This window comes from Nycticebus coucang, chromosome 18 (genome assembly GCF_027406575.1).
Source record: "Nycticebus coucang isolate mNycCou1 chromosome 18, mNycCou1.pri, whole genome shotgun sequence".
NCBI classification, from domain to species: domain Eukaryota; kingdom Metazoa; phylum Chordata; class Mammalia; order Primates; family Lorisidae; genus Nycticebus; species Nycticebus coucang.
In genome coordinates, this window is record NC_069797.1 from 72361667 (window position 1) to 72384354 (window position 22688).

A 22688-nucleotide genomic window follows, 5' to 3' on the forward strand; every position below is an offset into this window, starting at 1 on the left:
GGCTGGGAAGCCCTGCTCTAGCTCTGCCGTCCTCCTGGGCAGCAGCAGGCTGTGGTCTGAGGGTCCTTCAACTGTGCTTCTTCCCCTCACTCCCCCACTGAAGGCCTGCCCGGCACGTGCAGCGGATCCTTCAGCCTCCCCAGCTTCCCTGGATCTCCAAGAGTGGGAGGAGGCCACCTTGGGTCAGGGGAAGGACAGCCTCCTCCTCCTCCCAGCCCCTCCCTGAGGATCACCACATTTCTAAACTCGTTAACTTTTAATTACTACCTTCCCTCTGCCTGAGTACACTGGCTCCATGCCACGCACATCTCTATTAAAATTCAATTTATGCCCATCATAACTAATTCCTGCACTTCAGTTTCCTCACCGTCAGCCTCCAGCTTCAGACACGAGGTCCAAACACAGGGCTGAGCTGGAGTAACTCTCCCGAGGGGTTGGTCACAGGCAGACGGCTCTGACTTCCTTGAGGAATCTGACCTCATGGAATGAAGCATTGGCCAGGAGGGAGGTGGGGGAGCCTGCCTTGCTCAGAGGAGGAAGGTGGGTGGGAGTCGGCATCATTTTCATTGGTGTCCAGGCGCTCTTCCTAGCACTTGGTCTTGGGTGACATTCCCAGTGGCCCTGGGAGGCAGCTGTTTTGTTATTCCCATTTTATGGACTAGGCAACTGAGGCAGGGGTGAAGTAATTTGCTCTGAGACACCAAGTGAGCCAGAGACAGGACTGGGACTCACACTGGGGGAGGCTGGGGCTGGGTCTTGGAAGGTGAGCGAGGGTTTGTCAGGTAGAGGTGACAAGGACAGCACAGGTAGAGGGGAGGTGAGCGCAGGCCTGTGGACGCTAAGCAGCAGAGACTGCTGGCGAACTGCTGGACTCCTTCCTTCAGGGAAGAGGGCTGGGGAGGGTGGAGAATGGAGAGAAGGGTAGAACTGGGTCACACTTGGAGGACTGCCACCTCCTGTAAGACTCAGCCCAGAACTTTTTTCCTGGAATTCCAAGCCCAACCTCTGCCTTCTCAGGCCACTGTCCTCCTGCTTCCGTGGCCAGCTGGCTCATCCCACCATGATCCTCCCTCTCCCCATACTTTACTATTTGCCTGTGATGATCCCCTCCACAGGAAAAAACTTTCTGTCCCTGTTGTCAGCAGTGCTTTGGCTGGGAAGCCCTGCTCTAGCTCTGCCGTCCTCCTGGGCAGCAGCAGCCTCCCCTCATCCCCCACTCACCCCATCCCCCGCTCCAGAAGGCCCCCAGACATCAACGTTCCTAAATCTAGCTGACAGTTGTAGCATCCAGCAGTGGCTGACATGTTGACCACTTTGTCCTTCTGTGTCACCCTGGTCTCTAGCCTCCCTTCCCCCTCCCTCCAACCACTTCCAGCCCCCTCTTGGCTGAATTCTGGCGGTTGGTTTCTCCCCGTTATGCCCACTGGGACCTCAGAGCCCTTTCCTCTGATACCGTACCCATCCTCTCATCCTGCCGTGTTGACATCGGTGACTCCTAAGTCACCATCTTCAGGCTTTTCTTCTACTTCCCTGCTGGACATTTCTCCCTGAACGTCTCTCCCACCATCCAACACTGAGCACAGCATTTCCCCAGAAAGCCCCTTGTCTGCCAGGGTTTCCTTCCCCAGTGCCTCAACTCCTGCCTTCCTCCCTCTCTCCCATGGCCAGCTGACTGTCTGGTCCTGCCAATTCTCCCTCCTAAAATTGTCTCAGACCTGTCCCTCCCTCCCACCGCCCATCACGGTGCACAGGGCTCCCAGAGGGCCGTGCCCATGTGCATCTGCTCGGGTCCTTTCTCTGGGAAAATCCAGTCAAGGGCTCCACAGAGCTTCTGGCTGAAAATGCAGGTCCTAAGATGGCCTGTAAGTCCCCACCGGGTCTGACGCCTGCAGCCTGCCACTGTCTCGGCCACACTGACCTTCTGCCAGGTCCTCTGGCCCAGCCCGTGCCCACTCACTCGGCTCCCCCCTGCACACCTGCGACCTGCCTAACTCTTCTCATTCTCTAGGTCTCAGCTCCCCAGGGGAAAGCTTGACTCGTACATTCCCTCCAAAGCACGCATGTAAACCCGAGTCCATCAATGCCTGCTCGGCTATTTACTTCTGCTTATGTGCTCACAAGGCAAGGATCTTACTGCCTTATTTAGGGCTTTAGACACTGTCACCAGTGCCAGTGTCTGGTCACAACAGGCACAGGTGGACCTGTGTGGATCCCCTGCCAGGTTCACCGCCTTCTCTCATCATGTCCATTCAGCTCAGTGTCCTGAGTCTCCGGGGGGCTGGCCAACCCCTCCAGCCCCGACTCATCTCTTTCCGCCCCTCACTGAAACTTCAACACTCACTTGACCTTGGTCACCTACTGTCTCTCTGGTGGGGCACAGGGGGGTGGCCAGACATTGCCTCTTGTGTCATCCTCCTTGCCTAGCTCTGTGCCTGGCAGGCAGAAGCCCCCAAGTCCTTGCCTGATAAATGAGCAAATGTTGACATCTCCTGAAGTTCCTTTACTGGGATGGGAGGCAGAAGACCCAGCTCTCATCTTAGCTCTACGACTTCAGATCTTGGGGAAGAATTGGAACCTGAGCTTCACATTCCTCGTGTATCAAGACTCCTCCCTGCAGAAGCTGCTGCCGAGAAGGGGAACCTCTGTGAAAGAGGCCTGCACGGAGCCTGGCAGGGGGTAGGGAATGGTTTGGAGTGTTCCTTAGGAAGGGGTAGGACAGGGCCGTGTCTATGGTAAACTCCATGTAAGTGTTGGCTGTGAATATTCCTCCTGCGGTGGTGGCTTGGAAAGAAAAGACAGGCACAGTGAGGAGTGCAGAGGGACACGTGGTTGGGGCCCTGAAGACCCTGAGTGAAACCCTACTCTGCTTTCTAGCTGTTTGGCTTTGGGCAAGTTGCTGAACCTCTCTGAGCTGACTCCGAGTTATGAAGCATGGCCAATAACTGCACCCAGCTCCCAGGACTGCTGTCAGTAAGAGTTCAGCTTGGCCGCCGGCCCCAGCCTGGCATGTGCTCTCCTTGGGGAAGGCCCTCGGCCACCTGCTCTCACTTCTAAGGGGAGGCCAGAGACAGGGCCAGAGAAGTAAGGGACAAAGCAGCCGGCCCAGAGAATTTCTCCTCATCTTCTCCTCAGAGGAGTTTCAAAGGCTGCCGGCGGCTCTGAGTGTGTCTCCCTGCCTGCGTGGCCCCTGCCAGCATTGTCACAAGTATGAGGCTCTCTGCCTCAGATGGACTTTTTTCCCTGGTGGCCGAGCCTGTGCAGTTCCTGATACCACAGCTCTTAACACCCACCCAGCCTCACCACCAACATCAGCCTGGCCTTAGGGCTGAGCTCTGCCTGGGGCCAACCTCCACCCGGCTGGGGAGAGGAGTGGTGCGAACCATCTTGTGCCCTCCCGCCTGGCCCTCAGAAGAGGCTCTGCCTTCTTGCCTCTGAAGGCAGACAACCCACAGTCTGAGTGTAAGTATTAGCTGTGACAGCTCTTCTACTGCAGAGGCTTAGAAAGAAAAGATAAGCACAAGAGGAGTGGGCAGGGACATGGGGGTGGGGGGCCTGGAGAGATTCTGGGTGACATGTGACTCCAGGTACTGGCTGTATGGCCTTGGGCAAATTGCTGAATCTCTCTGAGCTGCCTGTGATTCCTAGTTATGAAGCACGGCTAATAGCTGCGCCTAGCTCTCAGAACTGCTGTCAGTAACAGCCCGGCTTGGCTGCGGGCCCCACCCCGGCATGTGCTCTGGCGCCCTGGAGGAAGGTCCTCTGCCTCTGAGGAGACAGAGGGGCCAAGTGCCCTGCGTGTGTCTGCGCAGACCTCCGGCTCTGCTCTTTGCATGGTCCTGGGCAAGTTCCAGAACATCTCTGAGCTTCAGGTTCCTGTCTGCAGAACGAAGGTTGCTCACCCCGCGGTGCTGTTGGGGGATGACGGATGTGAAGGACTTGTAGGTAGGTGAGCCTCCATAAACACTAGTGCTCCTGGGGGTGTGCCTGATGGGGCAGGGGAATCTCGGTGCATGCGTGTGGGGCATCTGCCTCACTCACTTTTTATTTTCCTATTTGATTTTAAGTATGAGAATAATTATGCAGGAGGTATTAGCAAGGCAGGACCAAATCATGTGTTCAATGGCCTCGTCACACGACAGGTGGTACTGACTTTCCTCCCTCTCTCCTCCTCCATGGCCACCTATTCTGTCATTTCTCAAGATGGTGGGGTCATCACCAGCCACACAGTGAAACCGGTGTAAACTGAGGCCGAGCAGATTCACCCTGGGGGGAGGGGAGCTGAGTGGGGAGAGTGTGGCCTGCTTTAAGAGGCTCTAACAGCCACTTGGGGGCCCGACTTTTATGACTTTTATGTGTGTTAGCAGGCCACATAGTCTGTAAGTTGCAAAATCACACCCACAAACTACGCATAGGCAGGCTCCCGCTGTTAAACCTGCACACAGAACTATGGAGGAATCACACATTCACACACAACAATACATCCCGTGAGTGCTGTGTTCAGCCTGCCTCCCCGCCACCCCTCCCAACCCCCATAGTCACTTTGTAAGCTGCTCGTCTATTCCTGGGTAGAGGTAGGCAGCAGGGCCAGTGCCCAGACCCCGGGGAAGGTCCCCAGGCAGGGTCTCTAAGAAAAAGGATCTCTTATCTTCAGAGTCAGATTTTACTCTGTCCTCTAGGCTTATATCCCCAACCCTGACTGCTACAGCCACTTGCCTTCTCAAACTGGAAATTGAAGGTCAGTTTCAAAATGGATAAAGATTTGTCACCAACAAGGGCCTCTCATAGCACTCGACCAAGAGGAGCTCTGTAAAGTGTCACAGGCCATGGCGGTGTCATTGGCATGGGAGAACAGAGCCCCCGGTGACCCCCTGGAGGAGACAGGCTCATCTACACATGTGATTTCTGGTGGGTTTGTTCTCAGATTTGCCCCATGACTCTATTGAAATAGAAACCTTGGATAATCCTAACAAGCACCATTACTTTGAGGTCTATTGCCCAGACATGGGGCTGGCTTGACCCCTAGACTCTCATGTAATCCTTACAATAACCCTCTAAGGTAGGTATTACTGCACCTGATTCCAGGAAGAGAAAACAAATTCCGGGGGCTGACTAATTCTGTTCAAGGTCACAGAGCTGGCAGGGGTGTGAGTGTACTCAGATAGGCCCTCTCCAAATTCTGACTTCTTTCCTCTCTAACCCCAGTGACGGACATGGATCCACATGCTTGTGCCATAGCTGCACATGCTCAGAAGGGTGCATGAGCTTGTCTTCACGTAGCTGCCACACACACGCCCCAGACCCATTTGGTTACAGACCCCACTGAGATTAAAGATCTCAGAGATTGGACATGAATGTAAACTTTCCTTCCTTTGGAAACGTACTTAAATTTATGGCAGCACTTCTAATCTTATTTTCGCTCAACTTGCTGAGTAAATTTAGCTATTTTCCTGCTTGAAAATTGGATATTATCACCCTACTGAAAGCCCGGGGTTTGTAAAAAATTGGGAAGTCCTGAGTAAGCAGCGGTCAGACAGCCACAGGAGGGTGGTGCTCACTTCCCATGTAATGTGCTCTTCCATATGTAAGGATTACAAGAGGTGAGCCTGGAACATTCTGTTGAGCCCAAAACAAGGAAGTACAAAACAGGTCAAAAGAACCCGTGATCCAGCTTGAAAGAGCTCCATTGGCCCAATTTTGGTTAATAGGAGCGTTGAAATGAACAATGACATGAGTGGATTAAAACACAGTAAAAAATATAATCCATCAGTTCATACTGATGTTAAATTATTTGAAGGGGTGAGAAGGGAAAGCACTTTACAAAAGAATGTCAACTTCTATAAATAAAAGAAAATCTCCTTACCACAACCACCATGGAAAGAATTGATTCAGGTTAGACTCATCAATGGATACGAAACCAGTGGGTGGGAGATTTCTGGGAAGGAGAATAGTCACACCGCCCCAAGTTATCTCTCTACAGGCCACTCATCAATGACAAAGAGAAGATATCTCGCCAATGGAGAAATCTGGTTGATCACATTGACCAGTTGATCAGACCTGACCAGTTGATAATCAGGCAAACCGTCCTCAGGTGACTTCCAGCAGGAAGTGTCGGGGATACGCACCTACAGAATATGGTTGCTAAAAATATTAAATGTGAGTCTAATCAGAAGGCTATAACTGGACAAATACACATTGAGGAAAATTCTGCAAAACTGGTTGGACTCTCAAAAATGCCAAAGCCACAAAAGAAAGGAAAAATCAACGAGGAATAGTCCTAACTGTGAGGCATATAAATAGTCATGACAATTAAAGGCAATGCATGGTCCCCGATGAGGTCCTGTATCAGACAACAACAACAAAATGGCCATAAAGGACAGTGGGACGAATAAATGTACATTAGGACAGGTGGAGAGATTTGAACACGGGCTGTGTATTAGATGGCAGTATTATACGATATCGATGTGAAATTTCCCAAGTGTGAATATTGGGCTGTGGTTCTGTAGACGAATGCCTTATTTCTAGAAAATAGTACTTAGGAGTGAAGCAACATGTCTACAACACATTCTTCAATAGTTCAATGAAGAAAGTGCATGTGTACACATGTGTACGGAGGAAGCAGAGCACGCCAATTAGCAACATGTGAACAACTGTTTGTGGCGTGATACTTACACTTTTCTAGCAGTTAAACATTTTCAAAATTAAAAAGAAAGTAAGAAGGAAAGTAACAAGCAAGGAAGCAAGCTAGCACCTGCTGTGGTCCAGGCCCTTACTGGGGACAAGGGTGGTGTTGTGGACACAGGTGGCTCCCATCTGCCCATCACCCTTTTCTCCTCCCGCTAACAGCTCTTCCTGTCCTTCCCTTCCGGGTAGCTATAGTGTGGGGTAGACACATGATGCAGGCCTGGCCAATCAGTGCTCCATGCTGCTTCCCACTGAGATTGGTCGGGGATGATATGAGCTGGACCAATCAGAATTCTTCCCTGAAACTACTAAGTGGAACTTCCAAGGAAGTTCCTTTTGGTCTGCAATCAGATAGCTACAGCCTGTGATCCTGGAACTTCTCAGTGTCCCTCATCACGATAATAAAGTAGGAACCCACAGGTGAGCACGGCTGGGCAGCCTGGGGGAGAGGGCTTGGCAGTATCAAGTTCTTGGTTTTACATCCAGGGGCCCGTGGGGACCCAAGGTTCTGGAGCTCTGACCTCAGTTCTGTGGTGTACTTGCAAAGTCCTGTGTAAATGATGAGAAGGCAAGGTGTCAGGGGATGTGTTGTGGGCAGTGGCAAAGGACAGAGGAGGGAGAAAAATGTGTGTGTTTGTGTGTGTGTGTGTGTGTACGAGAGAGAGAGGGATAGAACACGTGTATTATCAGGAAAGGCTTTTTAAAAGAGAAGAAATTTGAGCTAAGTCTTTCAGGATAGGGAAAGTTCTAAAAGGGGCAGTGTTCCCCCTGGAGAGGTTGGGACACTTTGGATAAAGGCAAAGAAGAGGGAATATGCAAAAAATTGTCCTGAGACTTATAGTGGTCTGGTTGGTGGGCATGTATTAGCCCAGATGGGAGTAGCAGGAGGTAAGAAGATGCTCTGATCAGGAGCTGACCTTCAAGAGTTCTAAAGTCAGACTTTACCCTGGGGACACAGCAAGTTTTTGAGGAAAGGAAAATCCTGATCAAACCTGCACTCAGGCACAACACCGTCACCATGCCGTAGGAGCCAACCCTCTCGGGGGCAAGGAGGAAAAGCGATGAGTTTCCCAAGTGCAAGCTCATTTATTTCCCGTGAAAAACTTCTACCCCACACAACTATAAAATGGAATATTTGCATTCTCCCCATTGCTTTGTTTTCTAGAATTTGTAGAGCACAGTTAGCAGAAAGATCGCTGAGGATACACATTAAGGAAGCTATTGCAGCAATCGTTCTTCAGCGACAGGCAGTCGGTAGATGGTGAAATATTCCAGCTCTGAAGTCAGACAAGTTGTATTTTAAGTCCAGCTCAGCAATCTAACCTTGGGTGATTTGTTTAACTTCTCTAAGCCTCAGTTTGCTTATCTGTACAATGGGGGAGCTTACTGAAACTATCACAGGACTGACAGCTGGATTACATGAGATAACCAGAGTGCACATCGTAACGTCTGTCATATAATAAGCTCTTTTTCATTGCCAATGATCATTATCATTATTATTATCAATAGCTGCTGGACCCTGACTGCTACGTGAAGGCCACCAGGGATAAGAGGCATCCCATTCCATTGCTGGGCAAGTCTGATGCTTCAGCTGAGCTGGAATCTACTTCTGGGTATTACCCACCCTTGTGTCTTAGCTGTGCCAAAAGTACAGCTCTGAATCAGATAAATAACTGACTCTTCTCCTGGATCCTGCCTTCAGCTCCCTGCCAGAAGTCCTGGGCAGACTGGGAGCCCTGGAACCACTTACATTTGTCAGGTGCCATCTGCATGCACTCAAGGGCACCAGGTGGCAACTGAAAACCATTGCAGGGACTGCCCAGGGAGGCCCCTCTGGGTCCTTGTGGTCTTTCTGGAGAGCCCAAGGCCCCAGTTGATCAGCCCCAGAAGACCTCTGGCTTCCTGATGCAGGTCCCTCACCATCTGTAGGAGGGGAGGGTGGTCTTCCTGCTCGGGACATACTATGCAGTCCAGCCCAGTCCAGTCCAGGGCCGAGGCAGAAAGACCTTGGTGGTGGGGGACACCCCAAACTCTGGCCTCTACACTCCCCAAAGGATGTGGTCTCTGGGGAGGACAGATGCTCAAGCAATCAACCCCCTCCTCTCATTTGCATTCCTGTCCCTGGTGGCAGATTTGTATCAACATCACCAGGGCAAGACAATCTTGTTTCCCCAACAAAACCGATTATGTACATCAGGCCAGGGAATTAATCACCAGCCACAGGGTTGGAGCCAATAAAAAAGGCAGAGATGTGAGGATAAGTGCAGGAGGGAGGCAGGCCAGGCCCGGCTGCCTCAGGCTCACCCTGCGGCGGCAGATCTTCTCTGGCTGAGACCCTGCCCTCTGTCCCCACTTTTGTTCTCCCCACTTGGAAGTGTCCTGGGAGAAAGAGGCCAGCAGGCATGGACACAAACAGGGAGTGAAGATAAGCACGGAGGACCTTGGCAGGTCACCTCCATGTGCCACCTGAATTGTCCCCTAAATAGATGTCCCCCCCTTTACTGATGCCAGGTTGCTGCATGCCCCACCCATCCACTGGACCCAAGGCCTCCCAATAGAGCCCCCTGGAGGGTTCTTCTTGACTGTGGGGCTTGGGTGAGGACCGGGCTTGGGCCACGGCCACCGCTGCTGGTGACGACCCCCTGCTGGTCATGAGCCACCCTGCCTAGGAAGCGCCCAGCCCACCACCCAGCCATCCTCTGCAGGGCTGTCTCACCCCCAGCCCTCTCATTCTGCAGTGAGGGAGGCGCGTTCACCTGTATTCCAGGGAGAACTTGGTCAGCTCCCTGTTGTTGTGGAGCCACTTGAACTCTAGCGGCCAGCTGCCCTCGGCCATGCATGTGAGCACCAGGCGGTTCCCTTCCAGGTGGACCTGCGTCCGCACAGGCTCTGTCTTGAAATACGGGGACACATCATCTGTAGGGAAACAAAGCCACCAGTTATCACTTTCTCACCTGCGTACCTTGGCTCATTTAGAAACCTGACGCTCTTGGGCAGGCGGAGCAAGGACATGTGGCTAGGTAGCACTTGAACTTGGGTCAATCTGACCCCAAGGCTTGGTCTTCAACATGAGTCCGCCACACACTCCAACCAGAGCCCTGGTACCCTCTCTGCCGGACCACGCCAGGCTCACAGACCTGCTGCCATTCCCACGCTCCGGCACCTTCCATCCCTTCCTGCTCAGAGTACCTGTCCACCCCACCCTCTTTGCTCTTGAGTTTCTCCCCCCCAGAGGAGAAGGCAGGAGGCGTCTAACTGTGCTCCAGCCACAGAATTACAAATTTCACTAGGAAAACAGGGAGGTGCCTGGTTGACACACAAGTCACAGAGGGTAAGGGGTCCCCTGAGTCCTGCTCCCCAAGGTTGGGTGAGCCCCTCAAGGGCCTCAAGCACAGAGTCAGTCCATGGGCCCCTCCACTGCTGGCTGCTAGATCATTCTGTCCTGGGCCAGCCTGCTTTACCTCCCCACTCACAGGTCAGCTGTCCGGGGACAGGAAACTCTGATGTTCAGGCTGTGGGGAGGGGGCCGAGTTGTTGCTGCACCTACCTCAACCCTGTGACCTCACTCATCCCAGAGAGCAGGCCCTGTCCCCACGGTTCCCTGCATCTGCTTTGCATGGGAAGGATAGAAATGCAGGCACCTGTCCTCTGGGGGACAGAGGGTAGAAGCGAGAAATGGAGGCACCTGTCCTCCTGGGGGACAGAGGGTAGAAGCGAGAAATGGAGGCACCTGTCCTCTGGGGGACAGAGGGTAGAAGCGAGAAATGGAGGCACCTGTCCTCCTGGGGGACAGAGGGTAGAAGCGAGAAATGGAGGCACCTGTCCTCTGGGGGACAGAGGGTAGAAGCGAGAAATGGAGGCACCTGTCCTCTGGGGGACAGAGGGTAGAAGCGAGAAATGCAGGCACCTGTCCTCTGGGGGACAGAGGGTAGAAGCGAGAAATGGAGGCACCTGTCCTCTGGGGGACAGAGGGTAGAAGCGAGAAATGGAGGCACCTGTCCTCTGGGGGACAGAGGGTAGAAGCGAGAAATGGAGGCACCTGTCCTCCTGGGGGACAGAGGGTAGAAGCGAGAAATGGAGGCACCTGTCCTCTGGGGGACAGAGGGTAGAAGCGAGAAATGGAGGCACCTGTCCTCTGGGGGACAGAGGGTAGAAGCGAGAAATGGAGGCACCTGTCCTCTGGGGGACAGAGGGTAGAAGCGAGAAATGGAGGCACCTGTCCTCTGGGGGACAGAGGGTAGAAGCGAGAAATGGAGGCACCTGTCCTCCTGGGGGACAGAGGGTAGAAGCGAGAAATGGAGGCACCTGTCCTCTGGGGGACAGAGGGTAGAAGCGAGAAATGGAGGCACCTGTCCTCTGGGGGACAGAGGGTAGAAGCGAGAAATGGAGGCACCTGTCCTCTGGGGGACAGAGGGTAGAAGCGAGAAATGGAGGCACCTGTCCTCCTGGGGGACAGAGGGTAGAAGCGAGAAATGGAGGCACCTGTCCTCTGGGGGACAGAGGGTAGAAGCGAGAAATGGAGGCACCTGTCCTCTGGGGGACAGAGGGTAGAAGCGAGAAATGGAGGCACCTGTCCTCTGGGGGACAGAGGGTAGAAGCGAGAAATGGAGGCACCTGTCCTCTGGGGGACAGAGGGTGGAAGCGAGAAATGGAGGCACCTGTCCTCTGGGGGACAGAGGGTAGAAGCGAGAAATGGAGGCACCTGTCCTCTGGGGGACAGAGGGTAGAAGCGAGAAATGGAGGCACCTGTCCTCTGGGGGACAGAGGGTAGAAGCGAGAAATGGAGGCACCTGTCCTCCTGGGGGACAGAGGGTAGAAGCGAGAAACAGAGGCACCTGTCCTCCTGGGGGACAGAGGGTGGAAGTGAGAGAGGACAAGGGCTGACAGAAGACAGTGGGGACAGAGGGCGGGGAGGCACTCAAGCCCAACACTGAGGAACTTGCCCTTTGGGGGCTGGATGGAGCTGGGAGGTGGGAGCCAGAGTCTAGTGACAGTATCAACAGGGACTATAGCATTTGCTGGGTTCTGGGCTGTTTCAGGAGCTCTACCACAGGCTTGTTTAATCCTCATGGCAACCCCACGACTACAGGGGATTATAATCCAAATTTCATAGAAGGGACGCCAAGGCTCCAAGGGGTTAGAAACCTGTCCAAGGTCACAGAGCCCTGAGGAACGAGCTGGACCTTGCAGAGGCCAAGTGCTTGAGCCCACACAGCCCTCAGGGAAGTGGGGACCAAAGTGGGAGGGGCGGATGGACAGGAGGGAAGAACCCACAGACCCCCAGAGTTTGTGCCTATGAGCCCTGGCACGTGGTAGACTGAGGGAGGGAGTTCCAAGGAAGTGCCACTTGACAGCCAACCTACTGAGCATCCACTAAGTGCTGGGGCCTGGAGCGGCATGCTGAGATGTCAGGTTCAAGCTCTCCGGCACAAGTGCATACACCTTCCGCTGACCACACAGTGCCCAGAGGGTGGGCCGTGCTAGAAGCCATGCAGGGAGAAGCTGGCAGGGCAGGCCCCAGGTTTCCTGACCCCCTGCATCCACAGACCTCTGTGTTCACACTACTGCTCTCCAGTTGCTTGGGTGGGGGATAATTATCCACCTTTCAGAGTCTTAATTTCTCTGCCAGAGGACCTCAGGAGAGAAACGGCTACCTCAACGTCTAAGCAGTGGAGGAGGTAGTGATTGTGAAAATGCTGGCCTTGAGCAGACGGCCTGCAAACACCCACTTCTTCCCTGAATGCTGAAGCCAGTGGGTAGACACTACCAGGCAGCCTTCTTTTGGACTAAGAAAGGAAACGAACCAGAGGAAGGCAGTGGGAGGAATGATGGAAAGGTGGAAGGGGGGCCCAGGCTGGCCAGGCAGCAGCAGGGACCCTCCTGCACCCTGGATGTTCCCCAGGGAGTGGCAGGGGGCAGGAGCCCTGGACCTCACCCATCCTGTCCTCCTCAGATTTCACCAGCACTGGGCATACATGGTCTCTGGACAAGTTCAGCATTTGTTTCCAGGCCTCACTCTGGGCTCAAGCACAGACTTACAACTCAACAGAAGCCATGGTGCATGTGTGGGGCCTAGTCCCCTGGCTCTGTTGCATGCCACCCATAAGACTTGCCCCCCACCTCCAAATCCAAGGGCTCAACTTCATGAGAATATAACTTGGGATGGTTTGTGGGGGCTCTTTCTTGAACACTCACCACCGCTACGGACCCTCACTGTGGGGGCTAACATGAGGGTGGGTTGATGATGGCTCAGAGGTGGCATAAGGCCTCACCCCCACCGCGGGCGTGTCTCCTTGTCTGACCACTGGTGTTTCAATTGTGCATTTCTTATGTTTATCTTTTCGCCGCTCTGCTCACAACTGCCAGGTGGACATACTATCCTAAAACAGGTTGAGAAGGTGCTTGGGGGAGGAGTGACCACCATCTCTTGGTTCCTCTTGGGGTGCTTGTGTCTCAAGGCCCTAGCCCACCTCGAGCCGGGTGGTGGGGAGGGCAGCGGGCACCCATTCACCCAGGAAAAGGACTCCCTGCCTGCTGCCTGCCAGGCCGCCAGCTCTGCTCTCAGCTTAACAAATGGGCACATTCTCACTTCAAAGGCGCATTCATATTCTCCAGCAGCTTTCAAGAGCCCTTTGAATCGCGTTTTTAAAAACCCTCTGTTCGTGGCTGTCATCACTCCTTTGTTTTAAAACAATAACGTTCCCAGCCCCCGAGTGATTAAATCCCTTCCATGCAGGGCTGACTCAGAGCTGGAACAGTCAGAGGGGGCGGGTGGTGTGTGCTTGTGTGCACACCCGTGCACGGGCGCGGGCACACACGCTCCAACACCCTCGCCTCTGTAAACCTGCTCACTGGGCAATTTGCTCCCAGGTCTGCATTTGCCAGTTCATTCCTCAGGCCCTCCCAGGGGTGCCCGCCTGCAGCCCAACGGCTTTTGCTTTTGCGATGATTCTGCTGGTGGCTGCTGGAGATAATGAGTCCAGGGAGGAGGGGGCGGGAGGGAGGCCTTTCCCCCAGGCGCTGCTGGGTCCCAGGCCTTGAGCCGAGCGCTCCGCATCCCTTGTCTCATGTTGTGCTCACAAGGCTCCTCTCCCCAAGTGCCTGCGGTGCAGTCATCCCTGTGATGGGGTGACCCTCTCCCCTAAGATCCCCCGCCCTCTGTATACAGGGGATTCTGGGAGGGAGCCCTATGCAGAATGCAGGGCAGTGGTAAGGAGTCCAGCCAGCCAGTTTTCCTCAGTGGACCTGGCAGGGGTTTGGGGGTGTGGGTGCCATGGGACGAAGGTGGGATAACAGTGCTTGTACATATGTGTCTGTATGAGTTCACATGTGTGTCCTTGTACCTGTGAACGTCAGCGTGTGAGTCTGTGTACCCCTGTGTACGCACCTCTATGTGTTCAAGTGTGTGTGTTTATGTGCCGGGACAGATTTCTCTGCTGTGAATGCATAGGAAGGTAACACAAACCATTGGCTGACTTGGGGAAAGTTACTTAACTTCTTAACTTCTTTGTACCTTAGCTGCGAATAGGGAATGTTTGCTGTGAAGATGAAACAAATTAATAAATACATAGCGCTCAGAACAGAGCCTGACACATGCTACAGGAGGGGCTGCTGTTATTACTATTGATCATACAAGCAGATGGGCAGATTAGCCCAGAGAGAAGAACTCACATCACATTGGCAGGGGTCAACAGCTCCCTTCAACCTTAACCCTAGGATGGTACAGTGTACAACCTGTGCAACTGTACATGGCAGCCCTGCAAGCCACCTTCTCTGTGGGAAGAGGATAACTGAGAATGGAGGAGAATTTTGGATAGAAAGAATTAACATTATAAAGACGTAATTCTCTTATAGCTTTCTTCACTTCAAAAACACATCCATGGAGGAATTTTTTTAAATATACCAAAGAGATACAAATGGATAGCCAAGAAAATTCTGAAAAAGAATGGTGAGCAGGAGACTCATGCAGACCCTGAACTATATTATAATTAAACCACGTGTTCTCATACAAATAGATTGATGCAGTCTAGAAGTCTAGAAATAGACCCCAATACATATGGGGGGTATTTAATGTACGATGAAAGTAGAATTTCAAATCAGTGGGTGAAAGACCAATTATTCCATAAATGGCTTTGGAACAGCTAGGGAGCCATTTGGGAATAAAAAATAAAGTTGAATCTCTTCCTGAGATTTTTTACCTCAAAAATAAATGCTAGATAGATCAATGTTTTAAACATGAAAAACGAAATTCTAAAAGAACTAGAAAAAAAAATAACAGAGATTCAAAAATATACAATCTTGGTAAAGCCAAGTACTTGCCAAGTGCTTTCTAAGTACTATACAAACTCCAGAAGGTCATAAAACAGATTGATACCTTCTACTATATAAAAATTCTGTGTGGAACAAGGACGACAACGAACCTTGTAAATAAAAAGAAGCAACCAATGACAGACCGGGGGACGATATCTGCAACTCTTATCATGGGCAAAGAGCTAATTTTCCTGATATAAAAACATTCCCACAAATCAATAAGAAAACGGTTAACAAACCGATAGAAAAATGGGCAAAGGATATGAAGTTCCCAGAAAAGAATTACGAATGACTCTGGAACACGTACAGAGATGCTTAGCCTCATGATAGGAGAAAGGCAAACTAAAACTCAGTAAGGTACCATTTCTTCCCCATCAATCAGCCAAGATGTGAAAGTGTGATACTCAGCGCTGGCCAATTTGTAGAGAAATAGGCGCGCTGGCACGCAGCTCTGTGGGGCTGGAGCAATTCAGCAATTGTATCAAAGCTAAAAACGCACACATCCTCCAATTCTCAGCTCTTCAAGGAATTTACCCTCTGCAGACACACCTGTGCATGTGTGAAATGACAGCACTTCAGAGCCATACGGCTTGTAAGAGCAAAAGCTGGGAAATGACCTGAATGCGCATCAAGAGTACACTGGGTAAAGGAATGACTGCACCTCCAAACAATAGAGGTCCCCGCAGTGGATGGCGCGAAGCTGATCCTGGAGAACTACCGCTAAGTGACAGAGTAAGGTACGGAACGGGGGGCATACTCTCCTACCATTTATGTAGACGTTTTTCTTTTTTCGTCAAGTATAAAAATGTATTTGCCTGGATAGGCATAGGCTCTTTCTAGTGGCCAACTGGTCCCGTGACACTTTAGGGAGGACTGAGTGTCTGGGGACTTGGGTGGGGTGGGGGGTTACCTTTCACTTTGTGTGACCTTTATATCATGCCACAGGGATGACTTCTTTTTTTTTTTTTTTGCAGTTTTTGGCTGGGGCTGAGTTTGAACCCGCCACCTCTGGCATATGGGGCCAGCGCCATACTCCTTTGAGCCACAGGCACCGCCTGGGATGACTTACTTCTTTATGACCAGATATGTGTATCCATGTACGTGAGTATGCGGGGTGAGCAGTCTTGGGGTAGCCCTGCTGGAAACAGGGGAAAGCACAGATTCTATGTGTATGATTAGGGGGTATCACTTGATAGAGGTCCCTGACTACCAAAGCCTGAGCCCCTTGAATGAAGAGCTGCCTTCAGGGGCAGGCAAAAGGCCTCGGCTCAGGGCTTCCTTCTAATTTCCCATGCAGGTCAAGGGGCCGCTGATGGCCATTTTCCCTCGACATTCCCACTGAATACTCCCATTGTCATCCTTAGGCTCTGGCTAAATGGCCCTATACAGAAGCTAATCTCAACTTCAAATTTCTTCTTCCCTGTAGCCCCCTGAAAAATAATGTCCAGAGTTGTCAGGCTCCCTCCACATCCGTGTCTCTGGGATTTGACCCCCCAGCCAGCCCAGCCCTGGGAACCATACCTCCCATGGAGCCATTCCTTCTGGGAACGCTGGCCAGCAAGCGGGCCCAAATGAAGGTCTCCACCAGCCACTGATGGGCCAAAAGATGTCCATCTAGCCTCCAGAGCAAGCTGGAAGGGGTATGGAGCTGGGACAGATTCCCCTCTCAGCTTTGAAACAGCCACAAGCCTTTTTTCCCTTAGTTGTTACAAGCTTCCCTGAAAAGCTCAGGAACAGGCGGTAGCCTGGGACTTCTAGATCTCCTGCCATCTCCTAGTCTTGACCCCCTTCCTTTTGTCCTCGCTGATCACTGCAGCCACCTAATGGATGCCTAGAAGCCTGTGCCTCTGAGACCTGGCTGGCCACAGACGCAAGCAGACGGGAGGACCCACCCGTCCCAAACCTTGCTTCTCCCTAAACTTCTATTCCTGCCGCCACCTTTGTTCCACACTATTCATGGAAGTTTCTATCCATGGAGCATTTGACATCCGTCATCTCAGTTAAGAGTCATGAGGACTTGCCAAGGAAAGTACTGTCGTTGTCCCCATTTGACATGTGAGAAAACTGACACTCAGAACGTTTCCATAATTGGACTCTGACACAGAGCCCCGGTTCTTTCTATCACAGACACAGGGATTCCCAAAGCTGCCTCTCCCTTCACACCCTGAGACCCGGAGCGCCGCAGGCAGCAGGTGGAGAATGGGGGACATACACTGAGGTTGGGGGACCTCGCTCAGCGTGCTATGTTTGAAGTCACACGCAGAGGTCATGCGGCATTTCTACTCCAGCTCACAATGTCACAGCCTAGAGCCAGATCTGGGATGAGGGTGGAACAAGGCCGGGACGGGAAGTACTTGGAAGGACAATGGTACAGAACATGTGTGGGGAGAGGCTTGTCTGCCGGGGTAAGGGCTCCAGAGGGACGGGCTGACAAGGAGCAGAGAAGGAAGGAGGTCACACGGCACAGAAGGTGGACAGATGTAAGCATGACGCACCGAGTAAACTGAGGCGGAGGCCAGCGCCTGGAGGGCTCCTCGGGCAGAGGAGGCTCCACTTGGAACCTCAGTCTCCAGCTCTACTTTCCACATAAGCCCCCTGGAGCCATCTTTTCCAGGAATCTGGCTTGAAGGTCCCAGTGGGAGAGGATAAATTAGGTACACATCCTTTTCCTATGCTAACTAAAGTTTGGCCTCCAGCAAACTCACCTCCGGGCCTTACCTCTTGTCTCTTGGGTAAAAGAGAGTTGGAAGCCCTTGCCCTAGAGACTTCCAAGGCTTGATAGGGGGATCAAAGGAGCTAAGGGGTATGAAGTTGGAGCAAACCACTTGGTACCTCAGGGATGCCCCTTTCTGAGACACAAACCTTTGGGGGTGACCACATGGGAAGAGATGGGGGCAGGGGCTGTTATGACCATTGCACCCATTTCCTGCTTCCCAGAACTATGTGCTCAAGGATCTGGCAGACTCCTGAATATTCCACATCTGACTTTTTCAAATTCTGCTCTCTCACCGTAGTCATTCTATACTGGCTCAAAACCTGGGTTCTGCCTAGGATAGCTTGTATGGTCTTGAGCAAAGTGTCAGGACTGGGGTAGAGACAGCCTGAGCCTCAGGAAGGGCTGCAAAACCCAATACAGGGGTCCCGGGGACAGGGTGCTACAGCCTTGCAGACTCTCTCCAGCTGCTGACAGAGGCCCCTGGGCCCAGGGCTGCCTGACATTCCCTTTCCTTCCCTCCTCCATGCCTGGCACAACCCACTGCTCCTGCCCCCCAGCCCTTTCCTCATGGGGTCCCCTCCCATCATTGCCTCTCCCACCAATGAGATGCTAATTTATGCCCCTCCCCTGCCTCCCTGTCTCTTGGCAGATGCCAGGTCCAGTGCGGCCCCTGTGCCGCCTGCATGCCAAGTGCTTCATTAGCCAGGAAAGAAGCTCCCGTGCTCCTTAATCTAATCCTCGCCAGTGACCTTCAGGAGCCAGGCACCTTCCAACATTGGGGGGCCCGGGAAGGTGAAACAATCAATTATGCCGTGGCCCCCGCAGCTGCTGCCGAATGGATTTCTTGCTCAAAAAAGCATGTTTGGAAAGCATCTAATGGAATGGATCATCAATTTGTTTGAATACACATCTAATCTGATTAGGGGGGCCTGGCCACCGGGGCAGCCGGTGCAACCAAGCCTGGACATGGCCCTGGCACCGTCAGCCAGGTGGTGAGGCCCAGCCCAGGGAAGGAGGGGTACGTACCCCAAGCCCACCACCCAGCCTTCCTGGGGTGTGGCCCACTGTATGTCCAGCCAAAAAGTCACAGAGAAAAGAACAAATCACACAGATGCCAGAAGGACTGTTTTTCTACAGCCCTGACCTTGGCACACAGCCTGGGACAGAGAATATGCTCAGGAAATATGTGGCGGATAAGTGACAGTAAAGCCCGGGGATGTTAATATTGTCACCTCCAGGGTAAGACTAGCTGATGCTTGCACCGGGTTGAACAGTCCCTGCCAAATTCACATTCTTCTCGAGACCTCAGAATGAGACCTTATTTGGAAATAGAGTTGTTTCAGATGCAATGCGTTAAGGTGAGGTCACATGAACGTGGGGTGGGTCTTCCAGGACTGCTGTCTGTACAAGAGGGGGAGAAACGGAGCAGGGACAGGTGAGGAGAAGACCCCAGGAGATAGCAGAGGCAGGGACTGGGCAGTGCAGCTGCCAGCCGTGGAGCACCAGGTCAGTTGCAGCCTTTGGGGGCTAGGACGAGGCAGGGGGATCCTCTGCTACAGCCTTCTGAGGGAATGTGGCCCTCTTGTCACCTCAATTTTAGAATTCTGGCTTCCAGAACTTCATTAGCCAGGAAAGAAGCTCCCGTGCTCCTTAGAGAAGAGAACAAATTTCTATTGTTTGAAAGCTGCCCAGTTTGCAGTATTTTGTTACGGAAGCCCTGGGAAACACACGACGCCTTTTGGAAACTTCTGTCCATCACTTCTCAGTGTGGCAGAGACTCAGAGTCCTGAGAAGTGAGTCTGGAGCCTGAGTCTTGCCTTGAAGGACCAGGGACAGTCCTTCCCAGATATGCCATATCCATGCCCCAGGGCCTTTGCATGTGCCATTGTGCTCCTGTGGGGAACCCTTTTCTTTCTTTCTTGGTGGGGAAAACATAGGGTTCAATCCATGTGAGCTCCTGTCCAGCACCCCTTCAAAGCTCAAATGCTGTGTCCTCTGTAACATTTTCCTAATGTCTTCCCTCAAGTCCCTCAGACTCCTGAGGTCACCTCTCTCACAGACTACCATGGTACCAAGCCACCCCCTGGAAGGCAGCCTGGGCTCTCTCATCTCCTCAGTCCTAGGAGCTGGCACCAGCCTGGTACGCAGGATGGCCCAGACCCAGACATGAACAGTGGATGACACACTTGCTGTGAGCTCAGCCAGGTCTGTTTCCTCGAGAGGGGCTGACCATCCATGGGACCTCTACGTCCCTGTCCAGCTCTGGTGCTGCAGGGTCTGAGTAGCTGAGAGTGGGACAACTACAGGGCCTGGAATGGGCCATCTGGGCTCAAATACAGTGGGCTCTGCCCCTCACTGGCCTCGTGACCCTGGGCAGCTCTCTGTACTCTGCACCTCAGTCTTTCCTGCTGAAAAATGGGAATAGTGGAGCCTGCCTCACAAGCCTGTTGAGAAGGGCCTGCCTCACAAGCCTGTTGATAGACCAGTGCCCAGCACGGAGAAAGGGCCCACCAAAAAAGAGGCTGTTCTCCCCCCTGTCTTTGCTTGGCATAACCTCTGCAAACCCATCTCACAGCCAGGGCCTCCCACAGGTAAATAACACCCAAGCAACCCCAGGCTTGCATGGAAAAAAGATGGTTCTCATTTCTGATAGGTTTATTTTGCAATTAACAGAGGGGAAGGAAGCCCTTTCTTACATTTCAGTTGGAGGGTTCAGAGATTAAACTTACACCATTGATTAGAATGTTTTTTGCCTAACGGTGCTATTATCATTTTAGTGTATTCAGATTCATTTGAGCTATAAAAGCGGCGATAATAAAATTCTCACGAACTCCTGGAATTCCTCCCAAGAAGTTTGATTATGCTGCATGGACCACAATCCTCTCCCCCTCACTGACCCCAAGACAGGATGGCATGTTGGAACCACTCTCTGGTTTTACTGCCTAGACCTAAGGCCCGGGAAATCAATGACGGCCTGTGTCAATGGTCAACTTTGCGGGGCGGGGGGTGAGCTGCCAGGCCAGGTCTGGGGGGCTCTGTGGAGACATGGTCCCTCCTCTTGTCTCTGTCACCCTTCTTTTGGGTGATGTTCTTGAAGCTTCCTCATAGGTGAGCTCTCTCCACTGCCTGGGTACCACTCCTCAGCCCATCCCCTAAGCTTGGGGACTCTAGTGACATACAGACACTGGCCTCCCACGGGCCTGGAGGAGGCCAGAATAAGGACACATAGGTCTAAGGGATGCTCCTGAGGACTCACAGCCTGGGGATCTCCAGGCTCTACCCCTTTGGCCAACAGCAGTGCCAGCAGACACAGGACACAGAAGGCTGTGCCATAAGGAACACACCAGCAGTTCCAAAGCACTGGCTGGGCGGTCAGCTAAGAGCAGACGGCGTATTGAGCTTGAGGAGAGGGAGACAGAAGTGAGGGGAAGATGGGGTTTAGGGAGGTGGCCCAGACTTAACACCAGCTTTGATTTCTTAACATGAAGGCAGAGGGCTGAGCTGGGCAGCAGATCTTTTAGGGGCTTGGCCTGCCCACACCCAGATGGGTTTGTTTCACCCAGTTTCAGGGGCTTCTCCTCACTTCCCGGTCCCTGGTATTAGGGCCGGGCAGCCCAGTCCAGGGAGAAGGACAAAGAAAGGGCGTGTTTTAAAAAAAATGGAGACTTTACATCCTTCGTATTAACCTGGATGGACGTGGAAGACATTATTCTTAGTAAAACATCACAAGAATGGAGAAGCATGAATCCTATGTACTCAATTTTGATATGAGGACAATTAATGACAATTATGGTTATGGGGGGGAAACAGAAAGAGGGAAGGAGGGAGGGGGGTGGGGCCTTGGTGTGTGTCACACTTTATGGGGGCAAGACATGATTGCAAGAGGGACTTTACCTAACAATTGCAATCAGTGTAACCTGGCTTATTGTACCCTCAATGAATCCCCAACAATAAAAAAAAAAAAAAAAAAAAAGAAAGGGCGTGTTTGTTAAGGCCTATTCCAGGCAGACGGCCTCATGTTTACCTTTTTAAATCCTCCCAACCACTTTGGGGGTGTTATGAGCACCTTCCTATTTCTCTCCTCTGAAGCTCAGGGAGACAGGGACCGGGTCACATGGGTTTTGAACCCACAGCTGTGCACCTCCACCTCCATGCAAGGCCTTTGACCTCCCCTGGAGTCAGGGCTATGTTTGGATCCCACAAAAGGAGTCCCTGTGGCTGGGCCTGGGGCTGGGGGAAAAGCAAAGCGTGCGTTGTTCTCCACACAGAGGCTGAGAGATGGAACCGCCCCTGCCAAGGAAGAACACACATTCATCAGGCTGGTGACCCAGTGTACCGGCGCTTTGTGGCGTGTAACAAAGACTGCAGAGCAGAAAATTGGAGTTCAATTTGCCGTCCATCCTGCACGCAGCGCTCAGCCCATTCCAGTCCCTGGCAGGCACCTCTGTGCTTTGTCATAAATAATAACACCACGCAGCTCCACGGCCCTCTCCGTAGTTATAGTCCTCGAGCAATTTACAAGCTGGATTATAGACAGAGGCCCGCACATGCCTGCCCATGGGCACATGCTGCCTGCTTACAGCCCCTCCCTGGTCATGCGCGGGGGCCCCACAGGCCACCCTCCTGTCCTGGTGTCACCAACCAGGGGCTCTGCCCAACGTGGAGGGAAGCAGCCCCTTGTCCACACCCCAGACGCTGAGCTCCGCTCTTGTCCCAGCCATTGTTCTGGCCTCTTTACTGTCTGTGGTGGGCAGCAAGAGCCCACTGCCCCTTGCTGGACCAAGGTCATAGCTACCATTTTTCTCTCTCCACCCACTTTAGAAAGCGGGTCTGGACCTCCTCCCCTTTGATCAATGGTGTCTCTGTGTCTCCATGGAACTCTACTGAGGGGTCGTGAAACAGCAACTGAGACCCATTAGTTCAACTTCTCATTTAATGTACGTAATGCCTGGAGCCCAAAGAAGTGTAGGACACCATCTCG

General features: G+C 52.5%; 1 protein-coding gene across 3 annotated transcripts in view; it reads right to left on the reverse strand.

Moving 5' to 3' along the window:
- SDK2 (sidekick cell adhesion molecule 2) overlaps nucleotides 1-22688 on the reverse strand; it is a 294538-nt gene that overhangs the window by 126754 nt on the left and 145096 nt on the right. For all 3 annotated transcript variants that reach the window (XM_053568347.1, XM_053568346.1, XM_053568345.1), the window contains one exon: nucleotides 9438-9597. In XM_053568347.1, the coding sequence (XP_053424322.1) occupies nucleotides 9438-9597 (160 nt within the window). The remainder of the gene's footprint in view (nucleotides 1-9437; nucleotides 9598-22688) is intronic.